General features: G+C 48.0%; 1 protein-coding gene across 2 annotated transcripts in view; it reads left to right on the top strand.

Moving 5' to 3' along the window:
* Ttll6 (tubulin tyrosine ligase like 6) overlaps positions 1–15,937 on the top strand; it is a 29,769-nt gene extending 13,832 nt beyond the window's left edge. Inside the window, exons 10-15 of one of the 2 annotated variants that reach the window (XM_021213464.1) lie at positions 3,380–3,568; positions 4,592–4,766; positions 6,115–6,390; positions 7,749–8,082; positions 10,120–10,390; positions 15,276–15,937. In XM_021213464.1, the coding sequence (XP_021069123.1) occupies positions 3,380–3,568; positions 4,592–4,766; positions 6,115–6,390; positions 7,749–8,082; positions 10,120–10,358 (1,213 nt within the window). In that variant the 3' untranslated portion in view covers positions 10,359–10,390; positions 15,276–15,937. The remainder of the gene's footprint in view (positions 1–3,379; positions 3,569–4,591; positions 4,767–6,114; positions 6,391–7,748; positions 8,083–10,119; positions 10,391–15,275) is intronic. The other variant, XM_021213465.1, reaches the window with a different exon arrangement.
* The last annotated feature ends 1,130 nt before the right edge of the window (positions 15,938–17,067 follow it).

Raw genomic sequence — 17,067 nt, forward strand, 5'->3', positions numbered from 1 at the left:
AGAGTGGATCATTGCTAACAAATAAGAATCCTATGTAGGCCGGGCGTGGTGGCGCACGCCTTTAATCCCAGCACTTGGGAGGCAGAGGCAGGTGAATTTCTGAGTTCCAGGCCAGCCTGGTCTATAGAGTGAGTTCCAGGACAGCCAGGACTACACAGAGAACCCCTGTCTCTAAAAACCAAAAAAAGAAAAAGAAAAAAAGAAAAAGAAAAAAAGAAGAAGAAAAAAAGAATCCTATGTAGAAGGTTAGTTTGTGATGGAGAATTTGCAACAGTATCTTTTATTTTCCTGATCTAATTGCAACCTTACTGCCTCCGTCTGGGAACCTAAGCCCAATCCTGGAAGTTTCTAGCCTCCAAGCAATCTGATCTAGGCCTGGAATGTTTTAAGCCTCTGACACTGCTGAATTAAACTCGCCCTTTCTAGCTCCTTTTGAATTCTGGATGGTCAACCCAGCTGTTCTGGCTCAAACTCCTCTTCGAGCTGACTGATTCAATCTGGCTTCTCTCGGCTGCTCCTGAATTGCGCTGCTGACCTCAAACTAACTCTGCAATCTGTTCTACTCTCTTGGCTCCTTCTCCTTCTCTGTCTCATTCTGTCTTCACCTGTGTCTGGCTTATCCCTTCTTCAACCTGTCTCTGTGAAATTGTCCTGGTAAAACGCCTCCTTCCTTCCACTGTGCTCTCTTAAGTAGCTCCCCTTTCCTCTCTCTTCTTGTGAGAGTTGGCCAGATCCTATTCTGTCAGATCTTTCTCTGATTCATTACTTTGATTGCCACTTAATTAGACTTCACTTTCTTAGTTTGATTTTGTGTTTTACTTATTCACTTTATATCCTTCTCACTGCTCCTTTTCCGGTTACCCCGCCCCCACAGTCCTTCACCTATCTCCCTTCCCCTTCTCCTCTGAGCAGGTGGGGGGCCCCCTCCGTATCCCTCTTCCCCCCCAGAATTTCAAGTCTTTGCAAGGATAGGTGATTTCTTTCCCACTGAGGCCAGATAAGGCAGCCCACTTAGAAGAACATATCCCGTATGTAGGCATCAGCTTTTGGGATAGTCCCCATTCCAGTTGTTTGGGACCCACATGAAGACCAACCTGCACATCTGCTACATGTATGCAGGGAGGCCTAGGGTGTTTGCTCTTTGGTCGGTGGTTCAGAATCTGAGAGCCCCAAGGATCCAGGATAGTTGACTCTATTGGTCTTCCCCTGTGGTGTTCCTATCCTCTTTGGGACCCACAATTCTTCCTCCTTTTCTTCCATAAAAGTCCCCAAGCTCCATCTACTGTTTGACTGTGGGTGTCTGCATCTGTCTGAGTCAGCTGCTGGGTGGAGCCTCTCAGAGGACAACATGCAAGCACAACAGAGCAACAGAGTATCACTAACAGTGTTAGGGACTGGTGCTTGCCTATGGCATGGGTCTCAAGTTGGGCTGGTTATGGGTTCGCCATTCCCTCAGTCCTTGCTCCCTTCCCTATGCCTATATTTCATGTAGAGAGGATAAATTTGGGGTTGAAAATTTTGTGGGTGGGTTGGTGTCTCTATTGCTCCACTGGGGTTCCTGCCTGGCTACAGGATGTGGCCTCTTCAGGTTCCATAGCCCCAGTGTTGTGAGTCACAGCTAAGGTCACCCCCGTTGATTCTTGGGCACCTTTACCCCAGGTCTCTGTCTCTTCCTGGAGATGTCCCCCACTTTCTCTCCCCAGTCAGTTGCAGATTCCCATTCATTTTCATCAAGCCATCTTGCCTGTTCTTTCCCACACCTGATTCTGAACCTTCCATTTCTGCCCCGCCCCCAAATGTCACCTTTAAAGATGGGTGCTTCCTTCTACAAACTAACTTTACCTTCATTGTTTGGGATTAAAGGTGCATACTAAGGGTATGTCTATATTCCAGCCAGGGGTATTAAAGGTGTGTGGTAAGGGCTGAACCATACCACAACTAGAAAACAGGTATTTTCAAAAATAACACAATTTGGGGGTTCACAATGCAATCACATATCCTGTAACAAGAATTTAGCAACTTAAGCCGGGCAGTGGTGGCTCATGCCCGTAATCCCAGCACTTGGGAGGCAGAGGCAGGCGAATTTCTGAGTTTAAGGCCAGCCTGGTCTACAGAGTGAGTTCCAGGACAGCCAGGACTACACAGAGAAACCCTGTCTCAAAAAACAAAAAACAAAACAAAACAAAACAAAAAAAGACTATTTCTTTGTTCTTGGAAACTGGATATATATATATATATATGAAATAAATTTATAAAATCACATGGGGATTTAGAAATTACCAGTCTAAGAAACAAAAGCAGTGGGAATGTGGTGGTGCACACCTTTGATCCCAGCACTCAAGAGGCAGAGATAGGCAGATTTTTCTGACTTCAAGGCCAGCCTGGTCTACTGAGTGAGTTTCAGGACAACCAAGGCTACACAGAGAAATCCTGTCTCCAGAAACCACAGATGAACAAACAAAACCTTTGTCACCTCTGCCTGTTCTGTGCTGACACCCCCCTCCCCACCATTTTCCCTGGTACTGGGTCTTGCCTCTGCAGAGTGGTTCTGCTGCCTGGAGACCCTGAACCTGGTTCGGGGGATGCTTTGTTGCTCTGCAGATCCCACTAAGCCTTACGAGACCCTAGGGCAACACACCGTAGGCATGTTCAATGGCACCTCATTTCCCTGGCACTCTGTGTGCCCAGTGTGGTCCTGTCCTAGGAGCCAAGGATGCCAGGATTCCTGACAGGAAACTGATAGGCTCGGCTGGATGGTAACGGCTCTAAACTCTAGAGCTGGGGCTACCTGCTGCCTGCTGCCTGGGACTCCGGAAGGCCCCTTGTTCTGTACTGTGCTGCTGTTTCTTACACCTTAGCTGTCGCTTCGAAGGCCTCTCTTGTGCAATAGATGCGCTGATAGATGCACTGTCGCATCAGTGGCTCATGATGTCCCTGCTGTATAGGAAGCTTATCTGGCTACCCAACCTGATTTCTTCCTCACGGGGAGGTGGGTGAGGTCACCACAGCTCATAAAGGCTCAGTAAGTCCATCCAAGAAGCCTTCAAATGTAGCAAAATACGAGCTGCTTTTCTCCAGAGAAGGGTAACGAGGGCAATGAATGGGATGGTGGCGACAGTCTGTCCAGTCAGACTAAGCCAAGGGGGAAATGGGTTTTACTCATAAAGGGAGAGAATTTGGTCGAGCTGTCGGACCCTTGTAACCAGCTCCTTCGAGCATTGTGACACTAACTGTCCCGGGAGTGTTAGAACCCCCTTTCAGAAGCATTCTTGCTTTCATTTTTAACCATGATTATATGCAGGGCCCTAGGTGACACCCAGCTCGGACATGTCCCTTCCAAGAAAACATAGCTGTAGCCCTGCATTCTGTTTTCCCACAGGCTGGAGGAAGTCAAGGGTTTCCAGGCCATGAGGTTACAGAAAACAGAGGAATATGAGAAGAAAAACTGTGGAGGCTTCCGGCTCATCTACCCTGGTCTGAATTTGGAGAAGTATGACAAGTTTTTCCAGGACAACAGCTCCCTCTTCCAGAACACCGTTGCTTCCAGAGCCCGGGAGCTGTATGCACGGTAGGAAGGCTTCCTTTCGGGCTGAGGTGGACAGGGTGTTCTGATACCTGTACTTGATCTGCTCCTCTGGGTGGCCCAAGGTAGTGGGGAGAATTTCTGTGTCCCAGTTGCCAACCTTGCAGCTGACAGAAGAACATCCGGTCCAGGTCTCACAAGGACCAGAAGCTGCTCCCAGTTTCCCTTAGCACAGTGAGTCGCTTAACAGATGAGCTGTTGTTTTAGATATTCGTCATTGAGACAAACGCCCCACCTCCCCAGCCCACCACTGCCTCAAAAGTGTGTTATGAATCCAGGCTATGCAGAATCCAAGGACTTGAAGAGAACCATCCAGTTAGGTCCAATCCTTATGAAGCATCTCAGTTATGAGAGGGCAAAGTCAGAGCATAGCAAAGGTCAGATACCAAGATGATGCTGAAGGACTTAGAGCCCTGTCTCCCGACTCCTGAGACCAAGGGATTTCATCTGGTATGCTGTCTTTGGTCCAGTCCCTGGGTTCACTGGCCAGAGAGCCCAGCAAATGAAGTGGCCCAACATGGGAGCCCCTTGCTTTAGCCCGCTACCCAGCCCCTCTTTCCAGGGAAGGGGAGTAGTGGGAGTTCTGTGGCGTGAAAAGGAGCCCTTCCTTGGAACCATGCGATGCCCCAGACTGGGGATGGCAGGAAGGATGGCGCTAGCTCATCTGCTCTGGTCCTTGGCCTTCAGTCACCCCTGTGCAGGCTCCCCACCCTCCAGTCCATCTTCTTACTGTTTATTTTACATGTACAGGTGTTAGGCCTGCTTGCATGTCTATGTATACAGTGCCTGCAGAGTCCAGAAGAATCTATCAGATCCCCTGAAACTGGAGATACAGACAGCTGTGAGCTGCCATGTGGATGCTGGGACTCGAACCAGGGTCCCATGGAAGACCAGTGCTCTTATCCACTAAGGCATCTCTCCAGCCCCCTCTCCGTTCTATCTTATCCGTCCCCTAGGAAGAGTGCCTGCTTCCTCGCCCATGACACTCACCTGTTCTTCAATCACCAGGCAGCTGATCCAGGAGCTGAGGCAGAAACAGGAAAAAAAAGTCTTCCTAAAAAAAGAGAGGAAGGAAGAGACGCAGGGCGAGTCTGCGGGTGAGCAGGCAAGAGACAAAGTCCTGCGGCTCCAGCGACAGAGACTGCAGCCGAAGTGCAAGACGGCCACCTGTCCCCCCAAACAAGTAAACTCCCATGAGGGGGGCGTGTGTGTAACCAGCACCTTGCCCCGGCTTGGGCCGATCCGTGGGAGGGTGCCACGGAGACCTCTGCTCCGAGCACAGACACACTGATGGGCTGCCCAAAGGGCTGAACTACAGGAAGGGATCTAGAAGGCACGAAGAGTCTGGCACCCGTTAGACGATCCCTCCATCCTGGTGCTAGAGGATGCTCACACTGGTGTGTCTCTGGAAGTAAGAGCCGCCTGGCTGTGCTAGAGACGGCATGAGCCCATGTAGGGAGTGCGCCCCACAACCGTGTATACTCAATGCCCTCCTCTCCAACTCGGGTGGGAATGCCCCCTTCAGCAGGCTCCTCAGGAGGGTTGCTGAGAGACATGATCCTCAGGACACTCCATGGGCATGACTAAACAGGGCAGGGTGCACAGGGTGGCCCAGCCCCTGGAGAGCCACCTCACTGTCCTGGGTCCTGAGTCTTTGGTTTCTCTGTCTCCAGCCTCCTGTTTTCTTCCACCTCAGTGGTACAGGTGACTGACTCTTCAACACATCTTATCATTCTTGTCTTGTTTTGTTTTTTTTCTTAAAGATAGCGGTCTTGAGTGACCCAAAACTTACTAGGTAGCCCAAGATAAGGTGAAAATTTTCATCTTCCTGTCTCCACCTCCTGAGTGCTAGGATTATGGACCTGAGGTGCAACGCCATGTTAATACTGCTAGAGACTGAGCCAGGGTCTCATGCATACTGGGGTGCTAATCAAGCTATATCGCCATCTTATTTCCCTCCAATCTTTTATTATTTATTTATTTATTTATTTATTTATTTATTTTCAAAATGTCTCATTCTCACCATGGAGCTCTTGCTGGTTGGCCTGGAACTCACTATAGAGACCATGCTGTAACTCGTGGTTATCCTCCTGCAGTAGTACTGGGATCACAGGAGTGAGCCACCATGCCTGATAATCACCTTAGCCTTGAAGACTTCACTCGGAAGGGCTAGAGCTGGGTTGGAGACTGTTTTCAACTTTGTCGGGGGTGGTGGTGGTGGTGGTGGTGGTGGGGCATCACAGACACTTTAGGAATCTGATGAAAACTGTGGAACGCTTTGCCATCCTATGCCCTGTACGCTTTGCAACCCGAGTTTCAAGTGACTAACGGACTCCCCCTCATAATCCAGTCATGAGCTTTTAAGGGTTCCAGAACCCAGGCTCAGAGCTCCAGATTAGAGAGTCTTTGGTGTCTTCTGATTGCTTTCTCCTCGCCTCTTTTGTACCTTCCCTGGGGTGCAGATGAATCCGATGGTGGACAGGATCCCGTCCCCCACGCACGGCCTTCGTGTCTGCTTTCCTCCTTCCCAGTCCTTACATCCAGTGACCTTAGTATCCTGCACATCTGGCTTGCTCCTGAACATCAGAGGCCTAAAGAAAGGTGACATTTCCGATAGCCTCGAACAGAAGGACACCAAGGAGGCCGTCCTCACACTCAGCAAGCCCGTGTCAGCAAGGAACTACAGTTCTGTCCCTGACCTGAGGAGCGCAAACCCCAGCTGCTCCGAGCCAGAGTTCCATATGCCCAATTCCAAAATCAAGGAAGTCAAGTCTGCCTTTTTGGTGAACATAGAAAGCAGTGCCCAGGTACAGAGAGGGGCGTGCTCTGGGCGTGGGTGTGGGGGGAGGGGCGTGCTCTGGGTGTGGGTGTGGGGGAGGGGCGTGCTCTGGGCGTGGGTGTGGGGGGGGAGTCTTGTTTCTCCTCCTTTTTCTGTCCCTAACTTGTAGCTCTTCAAGTACCCACCGCTGCTGTTTGAGCCTCAGTTTCCCCACTTATGAAGCTCAAACAGTGGAACAGCGTACCTGCAGGCAGGGTCGGTGTGGGATGGGTTGAGGAGGACCTCTCCCACAGCTCCGTTTCCTAGACGACGCTAGCTAGACTCTTCCAGTTCGCTGTCTCAAATCTAGATGCTTCACACAGAGCCACGGGTCCTCTTGTGGTTCTAGCACCGCTGAGCCATCTCTCTAACCCAAGTACTACATTTTATAGAAAGGACCTGATGGCCCTTGGATTTCGGGATCCTTGGGGCAAGATGTCCCTGGACCAGTCCTCTTTAGACACCAAATGACAACCACGTTTACAGCTTTTCTTCTACTCCAGAGCCAAGCCAAAGAAACAACAACAATGAAATGTTAGAGAGTTTGTTTGTTTATTTATTAATTTATTATACATAAGTACACTGTAGCTGACTTCAGACACACCAGAAGAGGGTATCAGATCTCATTATAGGTGGTTGTGAGTCACCATGTGGTTGCTGGGATTTGAACTCAGGACCTTCGGAAGAGCAGTTGGTGCTCTTAACCACTAAGCCATCTACCTAGCCCCTAGAGAGTTTATTTGGCAGTCAAATGTCTAGTTTTTCTTTGAACAACCAAACCAAACCAAACCAAACCAAAAAAGCAAAACTGAAGTGTGGTGGTGATGCCTTTAATCCCAGTACTCGGGAGGTGAGGCAGGAGGCAGAGGCAGGGGGATATTTGTGAGTTCAAGGAGAGCCTGGGTCTACAAAGAAAAGTTCCAGGACAGCCAGGGCTACACAGAGAAGCCCTGTCTTGAAACAAAACAAAACAACAACAACAAAAGTTGACTCTGGGACAGGTGTGTGGAGAATCATGCCATTAATCTCAGCACTTGTGGGGCAAAGCCAGGTTTATAGAATAGTGTTTCAAAAGTACAAAGGCAAACAAATCAATAAAATAAATAGAAATCGTGTGTGTGTGTGTGTGTGTGTGTGTGTCTGTCTGTCTGTCTGCCTGTCTGTGCATGTGCCTGTTTACATGCACACCATGTGTGTCAAGTATTCATGGAGAACTATAGCTGCTTCTCCAGCCCCTGAGCAGAGTTCTTAATTTATCATTGTGACCAGTTTTTGGTGTTTCTTTCGGGAGCAAGGAGGGATCCCTCTGCCCTCCCCAGTCTCATTCCAGGCTGTTTTCCTTTCCAGCCCATGACGTCTGTAGAAAGTTCCCCCGATGCCACAGCCCCCATCTCCACCTCTCTAGAATCCCTGGCAAGCATGAGCCTCTCCACCAGCTCTGAGTGCAGCAGCCCCGAGAGTGTGCATATGGTCTCCTATAACCGCAAGCAGCAGCAGGCCTCCTCCCACAAGCCAATCCAGGAGAAGAAATCTAAGCCCCTCATGTTGTCCAAATCCAGGCAGTTGGACCTGAGCTGTGCATCGATGAAGAATGACATTAAAAGGCAGTATCTGATGTCAGAGATCCTGCAGAAGGTTCAAATGAAGAAGAAACGCCCCTTGTTCCCGGTTCCTAAGTCACGTGAGTACTGGCGTAGGCTGGGCTGTACCAAGAGCTTAGGCACTGGAGTCAGCTTTCTCTTACCGTGACAAAATGACTCATGTTAACTTCTAAAGAGAATAGGCTGGTTAGGCTCATGACTTTCAGAGGTTTGGTTGCTGACCAGGCAGGCCCCCAGTGTTCAGGTCTTGGATGGGAGTGTGCCTTCACAGCAACGGTAGGGAGGCCAGGGTGAATGAAACACACTTGTTTCATGGCTTGGAACCACAGGTTCCGTATCCTCTCAAGAGCATCAGGTGTCCAACTTTAACTTCAGGCTTTGGGAAACATTCGACTTCCAAACTGTTAGGGCCCCATCTGGTGGTACTTGCCTGCGGTCTCGGCAATCAGGAGGCCAAGGCAGGACGGTTATGAGTTGGCAGCTAGCCTGAGTAACACAGCAAGACACTTTCTCAAAAATAAACGAATACAAACATAAATATGTAAGTAAATACATAAATACATAAATAGATGCCAGCACCTGTTATGGGCAGCTCATAACAGTCTGTGTAACTCCAGTGCCAGGACATCCAAGGCCCCCTTCTGGTCTCCTTGGGTACCTGCAACCATATGGTTCATCTATAGAAACACATCAATAAAAACAAGTAATATACTCATTTAATGTATATGGGTCTTTTGTCTGCATACCATATGTATACCTGATGCCCTTGGAGGCGTCCCTGGAATTAGAGTTACGGACAATTGTAAGCCACTCTATGGGTGCTGGGATTTGAACCTAGGTCCTTTGGAAGAACAGCCAGTGTCTTAACTGTTGACCTATCTCTTTAGCTCCAACAAATAAAATGTTTAAAAATGGGTTGGAGAGATGGCTTAGCGGTTAAGAGCACCGACTGCTCTTCCAGAGATCCTGAGGTCAATTCCCGGCAACCACATGGTGGCTCACAACCATCTGAAATGGGATCCGATGCCCTCTTCTGGTGTCTCTATAAATGTCTACAGTGTACTCATATATAATAAATCTTTTTTTTTTTTGGTTTATTTTGAGACAGGGTTTCTCTGTGTAGCCCTGGCTGTCTTGGAACTCCCTTTGTAGACCAGGCTGGCCTTGAACTCAGAAATCCGCCTGCCTCTGCCTCCAGAGTGCTGGGATTAAAGGCATTCGCCACCACCGCCCAGCCATAATAAATCTTTAAAAATGTTTAAAAATATAAATAAATTTTAAAAAATGATCAGGGCCGGTGACATGGCTCAGTGGCTAAAAGGGTGATTGCCTGATGTTCTGAATTTGATCGCTAGGACCCCCATAAAGGTGAGTGGGAAAAACTGAGTCCATAAAACTGTTCTTTGACCTTCACCTGTGTGTTGTCTTACACCCCACCCCCCACAAACACACACATACACACTAATAATCAAATAGTTTATATTAAAAAACTAGAGATTTGGAGAGATGACTCAGCAGTTGAGAGCCCTGTCTGGTTTAGACCCAGGTTCAATTCCCAGCACCCACATGGCTGCTCACCGCTCTCTGTAACACCAGCTCCAGGCGATTCTATTCCTTCTTCTGGCCTCCATGGGCATCAGGCGTACATGCAGTACACAGACAGACACACGGGTGAAACACTGATAAAAAAATAAAGTAAAAATAATTACCACCCCACCCCCTAACAAAACCAAACCAAATAGTGACAAAAAGATTCAAATCATATAGGATGAAAGAGAGGGGAACCAGCTGGTACAGACCCCAAGGCTTTAGGATTCCTAGGTCAAAGGGGTTAGATCCTCTTCTCTATTCAGTGATGGAGAAGTGGCTCCACGCGCTTAGAGAGTTTCCACCCCCACTGAACAGAAGAGTCAACAGAGTGCTGGCATCCAACATTCCCAGCTCTTGTTCCTATGAGCCCCATCGTCTGTGCCAATCTTGGGAGAGCAAAGAAACTGTATGGAGCAGAGAAGCAATGACTGACTTCCATTCCAAGACCTTTAGCCAGTGTGGGGGCATGGGAGCCTGGTAGGAGGTGGCCAGGGTCCTGTGCTGACTGACGATGCCTTTCCTTCCAGAATACCCATCCTTGTCCAAGGAGCGGTGCCCCCACAGCCGCAACTCCGGCAGGAAGAAAGAGATGAATGGGCCCTCCATCCTCTTCCTGCAGGCTTCTCACAGTCATGCTGAATCTCTGAATGACCTTCTGGTAGTTGCCACTCAGGCCCGCCTGGACCCTCGGCCCAGCAGAAGCCATTCGGGCACTACGACAAGGGACTCCGGCACACAGGACCCAAAGCATACTGCCACTGCCTGAGGTCTGGTCAGAAAGGACGTGAGAGGAATCAGGTGGGTGCCACCCTTATCCCACGGACAGGTCACCTCCATCTCAGCTCCTCTCTTGATCTTCCTGGAGTGTTGAGTATGGAGGAGGATAGAGGGACCGATGAAGACCCACAGGTTGGACTCTCCTCAAAATGAGACCCTAGCTTGGCCTGTTTCTATGGTGCCGAACCACCTCTATCACAAGGTGTACCTTACCCTTGCCTTCTGCCTACGGCTAAAGTTAAGACAGTCATAAATACAGATCCCAGAACTGGAAAGGACCTTGTCAACATCAACAGATTGGCGCTCATGTCCCTTAAGCGGTACAGCCTATGTCCCTGTCATCAAAGGCTGACCCTGTAACAAAGGGGTGGGATGACAGGACAGAGGAACCTGGAGGATCCCACTGAGTGGGAGATCCCGTAAGGAGCACCCTTTCAGAGTCTAGGGCCTCTATAGGAAGATTGTGTACAAAAATCCATGAGAAGAGACCAGTGCCACTCATAGGCCCACCGTCACCCTCAATCCTGCCACGGGAGCCAGGTTATTACACTGACCTGGTTACCAGTGGCTCACACTGTAGAAGGCCCCTGAGTAATAGTAGCTGTGGACACCACCTGGGTGTTTGTGAAAAACGTGTATTCTAGAGCCAGCGAGATGACTCAGCAGGTAAATATGCCTGCTGCCAAGCACGATGGCCTGAGTTCGAACCCTGGGGTCCCCATGGTAGAAAGATAGGCATAAAAGTGAGTTCCAGGACAGCCAGGGCTATACAGAGAAACCCTGTCTTGAAGAGAAAAAAAAAAGAAAAAAGAAAAAAGAAAAAAAAAAGGCATGGATACTGTCTTATGCCTGTATCCCCAGTACTCATGGTGGCAAGGCATGAAGATCAGCAGCTCTGTATATCCTCAAATAGCAGGGATAAGCACAGGAAGTCCCTGCAAAATGGATTTTTACATGCATCTGGGGAACCAGGTGCTGGTGGTACACACTTGTAATCTCAGGGATTGGGAAGAGGCAGGAGGATCTCTACAAGTTCAAAGCCAGCTTAGTCTCCATAGCAAGTTTCAGACCAGCTGGGCCTACAAAGTGAGACACTGTTTCAAAGAAAACCAGGCCTGATAGTTCACAGGGTATGGGGAAGCCTGAAAGACCAGGAGTTAAAGAGATCCATGCACTCTGAGACTAGCTTAGGCTATGTGAGACCCTGTCTCAAAAAAACAAGAAAGTGGGGAGTAATGACGTCACAGATCACACTGAAAGCTTTTATTCCCAGGGAGGGGGCTTCTGGGGTGGAGGACCTTGACCACAGGCCTGAGGGCCCAAGTTCAGTCACCAGATCCCACAAGATGACAAGAGAGAACCAATTCAGCAAGCTGTCTTTTGACTTGCACGCATGTGCTGTGGCACCAACAGGCACATAGACACAGAAAATAAGTTTTTTTAAAAAAATTTTTAGAGTTTGTTTTTATTATTTAAACATTTTAACCTTTATTTTTATTTTATATGTAGTAATGTTTTTGCATGAATGTGTATCTATGCACCAAGTGCATGCAGTGACCTTGGAGGCCAGAAGAGGCCATCAGATCCCCTGGAACTGGGAATTACAGATGATTATGAACTACCATGTAGGTGCTGGGAACTGAACCTGGGTCCTCTGAAAGAGAAACCAATGCACTTAACTGGTGAACCATCTTTCCCAGTTCCTTTTATTAATTTTAATTATGTGTATGTGTCTGCATGTGGTACATGTGTCCACAAAGACCAGAGGCATTTCATCCCCTGGAGCTGAAGCCAACCCACGTGGGTGCTAGAAATCAGACTTCAGTCCTCTGGAAAAGCAATACTTTAACCACTGTTCCCAATTCCACAGGTAGTAATAATAATAATGACAAACAATAATTAAAATCAGAAGACAAACACACACATGCATCCACACATATGCACACATACATACATATGTACATACATACAAACACATACACACATATACACATACACACATAGATGCACAGGTACACACAGATACACAACACACACACACACACAGGAGAGGGAGAAAGAGACAGAGACAGAGAGATGGGGAGTGGTTATAGTGGGACAGCGTGACAGCCAAGTGTGGTAGCTCAGCACTAGAGAGGCTGAAGCAGACAGATGCAGTCTAGGATACAGGGTGAGACTTTGTCTCAAAAAAAAGTGGAAAGAGGGTACAGTAAAGGATAAAGTACTTCCTGCACTGACTGTAGAATAAAACTTTAAACCTGAACAGAAAAGGCTAAACACTCTTAGTCTTCTCTTCTTTCTAAACATTTTGTTTTGATTATTTTCATTTTTAAGATTTATGTATCTTAGCCAGATGTGCTGGCATACTCCTTTAATCCTAGTGCTTGGAAGGCAGAGGCAGGGGAATCTCTGTGAATTCCAGTGCCAGGCCAGCCTGGTCTACACAGTCAGTTCCAGGACAGCTAGGGTTGTATAAAGATAGATATTTTTTGTTTAATGTGTACAAGTGTTTTGCCTGTGTTTATGTATGTGCACCATGAAGATATCTGGTGCTCACAGAGGCCAGAAGAGGGCATCAGATCCCCTGGACCTAGAGTTACAGATGGTTGTGAGCTGCCATGTGGGTGCTGGGAACTGAGCAAGAACAAGGGAGGTACAAACAGCCTGGCTAGCTCAGTCAGTAGAGCATGAGACTCTTAATCCCAGGGTCATAGGTTCGAGCCCCATGTTGGTTTGGCAGCAGCCCTGGGCTCCTTGTCTGCTGCCCTAATTGTTAAAAGGAAGAAAAATGTCCAGACAATATTTGGGCTGGCGAGATGGCTCAGGGGTTAAGAGCACTGACTATTCTTCCAGAGGTCCTGAGTTCAAATCCCAGCAACCACATGGTGGCTCATAAGCATCTGTAATAAGATCTGGTGCCCTCTTCTGGTGTGTCTGAAGACAGGTACAGTGTACTTATATATAATAAATAAATAAATCTTAAAAAAAAAAAAAAAAAAAAGAACAAGGGAGGTGAATGCTCCTACCTCTGAGCCATCTCTTCCACCCCATAATTTTAGTCATATATATATATCTGTGTGGGGTTTGTACACACAAGGGCAGTACTCTCAGAATCAGAAGAGGGTTATCTGATCCCCTAGAGCTTGAGCTACAGTGGTATACAATGCGGATGCAAAGAACCAAACTCAAGTCCTCTCCAAGAGCAGTATAACCATCTCTCTACTCACTCCTCCCTCTTTCCTCCTCCTCCTCCTCTCGTCCTGCCTAGAACTGCTTGTGGCAGTACTATAAGGTTGGCAAGGAAGATGTTACTTGATCCACAATTTGGAAGTAAAGAAGATCAAGGTTTGAGGATGTCTAAGGGCTTGCCCAACCTTCCTCTAATGATAAACTCAGGACAAACAGACAGCGTTTCTTCCCCTTTACCACTCTGCTGTGAACTTAAAGCCTGTCCTGACCCATGCCACGAGAGAAATGGATCCCCGGCAGCTTCCTCCATGTCTGCAGAACTTACCACAGTCTCATAATCCTCCCTCTGGATGCAATGAACAATGAATGGACTGTCCCCGAGGCTGCACTGTGCATCTGTGTAGTGGTAATGACCTAGGGGTTCTAGAATCTGTTTCATAAGATTACAAGGATGTTTAAAGCTTGACCAGGTGGGTGGCCTTGATAATGGTGACCATGGTGACCAGGGTTATGAGCTGTTGCTGCTGCTAACCCTTGCGTGGATTAGAAAAAGACTCGCTTTGAGTGTGAGAAAGCTTTGCATAGCTTTCTCTGTCCTCTTTCAAGTGTTGTGTATTCAAACGGAAAAACCAAGGCAGAGAGGTTAAGTAACTACTGTCCCAAGACATGCCTCCTCTTAAAAAAAAACAAAAAAAAACCTGTCTGATGGGTGTGGTGGCGCACACCTTTAATCCAGCACTCAGGAGGCAGAGGCATGTGGATCTCTGAATTTGAAGCCGGCCTGGTCTATAGAGTAAGTTCCAAGAGAGCTAGAGCTATACAGAGAAACCCTGTCTTGGAAAAAAAACAAAAATCAAAAAACAAACCTCCCCCCCCAAACAAGCAAAAAGTCAATAAGACCAAAACAAGCAAAACAACAAATAACTCAAAAACAAAGCAAAACCAAAAAACCAAAGTCATACAAAACAAAACAAGAGTAAACAAAAAGCCCGAAAAATACCATTGAGTTTGTTTTATGTTAGCTAACTACTCCTGAATTTTGGGCCTACCCTGGAGCATTGCTGACACACCCAGTGATACTGCATTGGAGAAAACTGATTTCCCTATTGCCAGCAGGTGTTAATTACAAATAGCTTCTAGGTCAGGGACGGGGCCCTGTGTCTGCTTGCCACCCTCAGGTACAATGCTCTTTAGCTGGTACCATCTGCAGCCAGCAGCTTACCCACTTTTAATGACCCATATCAAATGTCTGGGATGTCAGGTGGTTGGTGACAAAGGTTATACAGGTAAAATGTATTTTTGGTGAGCGCGGTTGTGACTCTCCTAAATACTTCCCTATACACTAGTAGAAATGACGATGGTGACTTTAGGGCTGGGTTGTAGGTCAGTGGCAGAGCACTTGCCCTGCTTAATCCACAGCATCACAAAGACAAGAAAGAAAAGAAAAATGGTAAAGACGAATTGACAGCCGGGCAGTGGTGGCGCACCCCTTTAATCCCAGCACTTGGGAGGCAGAGGCAGGTGGATTTCTGAGTTTGAGGCCAGCCTGATCTACAAAGTGAGTTCCAGGACAGCCAGGACTATACAGAGAAACCATGTCTCGGGGGGAAAACAAACAAACAAACAAACAAAAAGACAAATTGACTTATTGACTTTACCATTCCAGAAGGCTTTGTAAAAGATAATCTAAGAAAAATCCATTTTCCCCCCTTTCTAGAACCAGACTGAATCTTCGCCATTTCCTTTTCCTACCTCTTACTCCAGGAAATGATTTGTCTCTTCCTGCAGTGTCTGCAACATCTACAAAATGGACTGAGAGTTTCATTTCCGCATCTAGAAATTCTGGTCTGATAACTATGTCTCGTTGGCACCTTCGAGGGCAGTGGCCTTCCCTTCTGTGCTCTCCCTGTTAGTTCACAGCGCTGTGTGTGTGGGACCAGGACCGGCGAGGATCGAGCACTGCTTCCCTAGGACAAAGTCCACTTGCCTTAGCTGTGGTGCTCTCCCCGCCCGGGGTTAAGCAACTTGAGGGAGGAGTGAGGGGAGGATTCATGATTTCCAGGAGTCCAGAGCCCTCATTCCACCTGCAAACCCGTGCCAGTCCCCGCCCTCCTCTCTAAAGAAAAAGAAGGCAGAGTCGGGACTAAGTGTGGTGGAATTCTGAGTCTTGATGGAAAGAAGCAGGACAGTTTCCAGTTCAGCGGCAGCAGAGACCATCCCCCTCTCCACCAACCCGAAGGCCTTCTGCCCCAGCACCCGGACTGCCTCTTGCTGCTCTCTTCCCTTCAGTCTTGCTGGCAAAGACAGGTAATGTGCAGACATAATTATATGTCTGCCCACATGTATACATTGATAAAATAAATTGCCATGCCCGATGCTAGCAATGAGCCTGGTCCACAATGGGAGGTGCCCTGAGTACCCGTCACTGACCTATGGAAATGCGTCAGGAGCTTTTGCAGTATTTCTTGGGATGGATGGTCCACAGGAAGCCCTGCTTTTTTTTTTTTTTTTTTGTTAGGATCCAGGAGCCTGCAATGACTAGTCTGGGGCCATAGTGATGCCTCTTCTTTGGCTAGCAGAGAGCCTAGTTAGACCCTAGGTATATATAGCATCTCCTCCTGTCGGCCAGTTCATGTTCACATTGTGCTTTCTCCAGCATGGTGGTGCAAGACCTGTGTGTCTCATTTGGTCTTCTGGAGTTGGATTTCTAGGGATGCGTGTGATGAGGAGGCTTTGTAGAGGAAGTGTGGGGAGAGGCCAGGTGGGGTTTAAAGGTGAGTGAAATCCATAAATGGCATTATGGATTTCCAGTAGAATAGACTTGCCACCTCCGCAATGTCTGGGGCGTTCAACCCCATAGTACACTCCCAAGCAGAAAACCTAAATTATCCAAGGTACTGGAGTCTGTTAACAAGATAGAGTCACATTAATTTTCCCTAGCAGACATATTGATACCTGCACCCTTCCTGCTAGAGCCTTGGTGGGCGTCACACAGACACGTGGAATCATTGCTGTCAATGGGCCCTGTACACAGAAGGGTTCTGTCCTCGTTTAAATGCTCCGCGGTGCCCATCTTGAAAAGCTGAGTGATTTCTGGACAGTGAGTCTGTGTTAGCATCCTGCACTTGGCTCTCTGTGTTATTTAGCAGGTTCTGCCTAGAGCGCTTAAGAGTTCTGGGTTCTCCAATGAGAAGGGGAAATTTCAGGCTGTCTCCATGCCTCTGACTCCACGGGCTGCAGAAAGTAACTCTACTGAATGCTAACGGGAGTAGGGGAAGATGGGGACAGATAACACCTTGCTCCATGGAGTGTCGCAGAAGAAGGTTGCAGGTTCACAGATGTTACCCAAGTTAAGCTCCAGGATCTGTGACTTAGAAGGAAGTCCCCTCGCCCCCATCTAGTAGCCAAGTCCACTTCAATTCAAGGTGTCAGGAAAGGGTAAAGAAGATTTTAAGCTCAGGGAAGTGGTAGTGTAAGCCTGTGACCCCAGCACTCGGGGAGCAGAGGTA

Source organism: Mus pahari, chromosome 14 (assembly GCF_900095145.1).
Source record: "Mus pahari chromosome 14, PAHARI_EIJ_v1.1, whole genome shotgun sequence".
Lineage (NCBI taxonomy): Eukaryota > Metazoa > Chordata > Mammalia > Rodentia > Muridae > Mus > Mus pahari.